At 47.2% G+C, this 2,500-nt stretch overlaps 1 protein-coding gene across 8 annotated transcripts in view; it reads right to left on the reverse strand.

Annotated features, from left to right (window-relative positions):
* rapgef6 (Rap guanine nucleotide exchange factor (GEF) 6) overlaps positions 1–2,500 on the reverse strand; it is a 90,187-nt gene that overhangs the window by 60,046 nt on the left and 27,641 nt on the right. For all 8 annotated transcript variants that reach the window (XM_076275132.1, XM_076275133.1, XM_076275136.1 and 5 more), the window contains one exon: positions 1,996–2,013. In XM_076275132.1, coding sequence (XP_076131247.1) covers positions 1,996–2,013 — 18 coding nt within the window. The remainder of the gene's footprint in view (positions 1–1,995; positions 2,014–2,500) is intronic.

The raw sequence follows: 2,500 nt of genomic DNA on the forward strand, positions 1-2,500 counted from the left end.
AGAAACGACTTTCAAAAAAAGAGCGGACTTCCTCAACAAGTGGAACACAACACCAAAGAAACCATAGAGACAGAGACACACACACACACACACACACACACACACATACAGACAAACAGACACACATGCACACTCACACACTCACACATATATATACACATTTGTCCTGTGCAAGCAAAAGAGGAAATATCATAGGCAGACGTCTTGCAGACTTGACAGGAAGCAGTGCACCACAAACCGTTTCTTCCGGCCCAGTTCTCTCTGTCTATTTCTCCATCTCTGACAGAGTCTCAGGACTCCGTTATCTTAAACACTATTCCAGTACATCTCTTTGCTGCTCAGAGAGAGTGTGTGTGTGTGTGTGTGTGTGTGTGTGTGAGTGTGTGAGAGTGAGAGAGAGAGAGAGAGAGAGTGAGTGAGTTAGTGAGTGAGTGAGTGTGTGAGAGTGAGAGAGAGAGAGAGAGAGCGAGAGAGAGAGTGTGAGTGAGTAAGTGAGTGAGTGAGTGAGTGAGTGAGTGCAAGAAAGTGAGAGATTGAAAGAGAGAATGTCTGTGTGTGAATTTGAGTATAAGTGTATAGTGAGCAGAAGAAATCCAAAGAAAAGTAAATGTTGAACGTCATAGGTTTCAAAATAGTGTTTCTAGTGAAATGTGTAGTGAAATAGGCTTACTCATCACCAGTAATATCTTACTCACTGGGAAAGGACTGCACAACATCCTGCCGTCTGGGAACAGTGAAGAAGTTTGAACTCAAACTGCCTTCATGGCACCTTCACACTTCGCTCTCGCACGCACGCATGCGCACGCGTTTCTAAACACAGACTGAACTCAGTGTACTGGTGAATGTGGTATGCACATCTCTGTGACCATCATTAATGACCACAAGCCCACTCCACAGCCTGCTGACCTACAGGCGCTTAGTTGTAGCTTCTCCACAGCCCCTCACAGAAACAGCCACCAGAGACTGCCACCGACACCAGGGCCACACTCGGCGACCTCTGCAACCGTACTGAATCATAGTTGAGGAGAGGACAAACCCACAGAAAAAGAGATTTCTAGACACTTACTGGAAGACAAAGATTCTCTACCTGACACTGACACAGACTCTCCTAACCACACTCCAACTGCTTGCTGCTGAGGGTGACTGCGTCAGCAACTACAAATGACAAGGTTCCTCAAAAAACCTACCAACACACAGCTCCTCACACAGCCAACCTACACACAGCTCCTCAAACAACTTACCAACACACAGCTCCTCAAACAACCTACCAACACACAGCTCCTCACACAACCTACCAACACACAGCTCTGAAACAACCAACCAACACACAGCTCCTCAAACAATCTACCAACACACAGCTCCTCACACAGCAAACCAACACACAGCTCCTCACACAACCTACCAACACACAGCTCCTCACACAACCTACCAACACACAGCTCCTCAAACAACCTACCAACACACAGCTCCTCAAACAACCTACCAACACACAGCTCCTCACACAGCAACCCAACACACAGCTCCTCACACAGCAACCCAACACACAGCTCCTCAAACAACCTACCAACACACAGCTCCTCAAACAACCTACCAACACACAGCTCTGAAACAGCAAACCAACACACAGCTCTGAAACAGTAAACCAACACACAGCTCCTCAAATATACTATTCAATGCCCTGCCTGCTCACACAAACTCAAACACACAGCTCTCAAACAACAGCCACACACACAGCTCTCAAATATTCAATCCAGGGTTCTCTCTTAGAACACTGCTACATCACTGCCTGCTCACACAAACACAAACACAAAGGTCTCAAGCATACTACTGAGATCAACATTCTAAGAGCTCTCTTTCAACACCTCCCTCTCACACACAAACACCCAGTGTACTAAAACACCATTCAGTCCAGCACTGCTAAAACACTGCTCACTGTTTGCTCTCCAACCCAACCCAACCCAGCCCAGCCCAGAGGACAGAATGCTCCTAGCTCACCTGATGGTCAGCGTAGTCCTGGAGAGAGAGCAGCCATGGTCAACAGCAGAGGCGACGAGGGCCACAGTGGTGCACATGGTGGAAGGAGAGAGAGGGGGCCATTTAGATGTTACACTCATAGAGGGATCACCCAGACACATACGCATTTAAACACATCCTCTCTCTCTCACACAACACCCAAACACAGACACACATACACACACACACACACACACACACACACACACACACACACACACACACACACACACACACACACACAGACACAGACACAGACATACACACATACACACATACACACACACACACACACACACAGACACAGACACATACACATACACATACACATACAGTACACACATACATACACATACACACATACACACACACACACACACACTTAGTCCTTGTTATTCTGTGTTTACCCTCCAGAGAGAGGATCAAGATAAAGTTGCATGCGCAGGTGCTTGTTCCCGTGTGTGTGTGTGTGTGCAGGAGAGTGTGC

Source organism: Alosa pseudoharengus, unplaced genomic scaffold, assembly GCF_046254945.1.
Source record: "Alosa pseudoharengus isolate Yale_2024_CS ecotype anadromous, Long Island Sound unplaced genomic scaffold, YU_APseudo_1.1 YU_APseudo_1.1_scf_8, whole genome shotgun sequence".
Lineage (NCBI taxonomy): Eukaryota > Metazoa > Chordata > Actinopteri > Clupeiformes > Clupeidae > Alosa > Alosa pseudoharengus.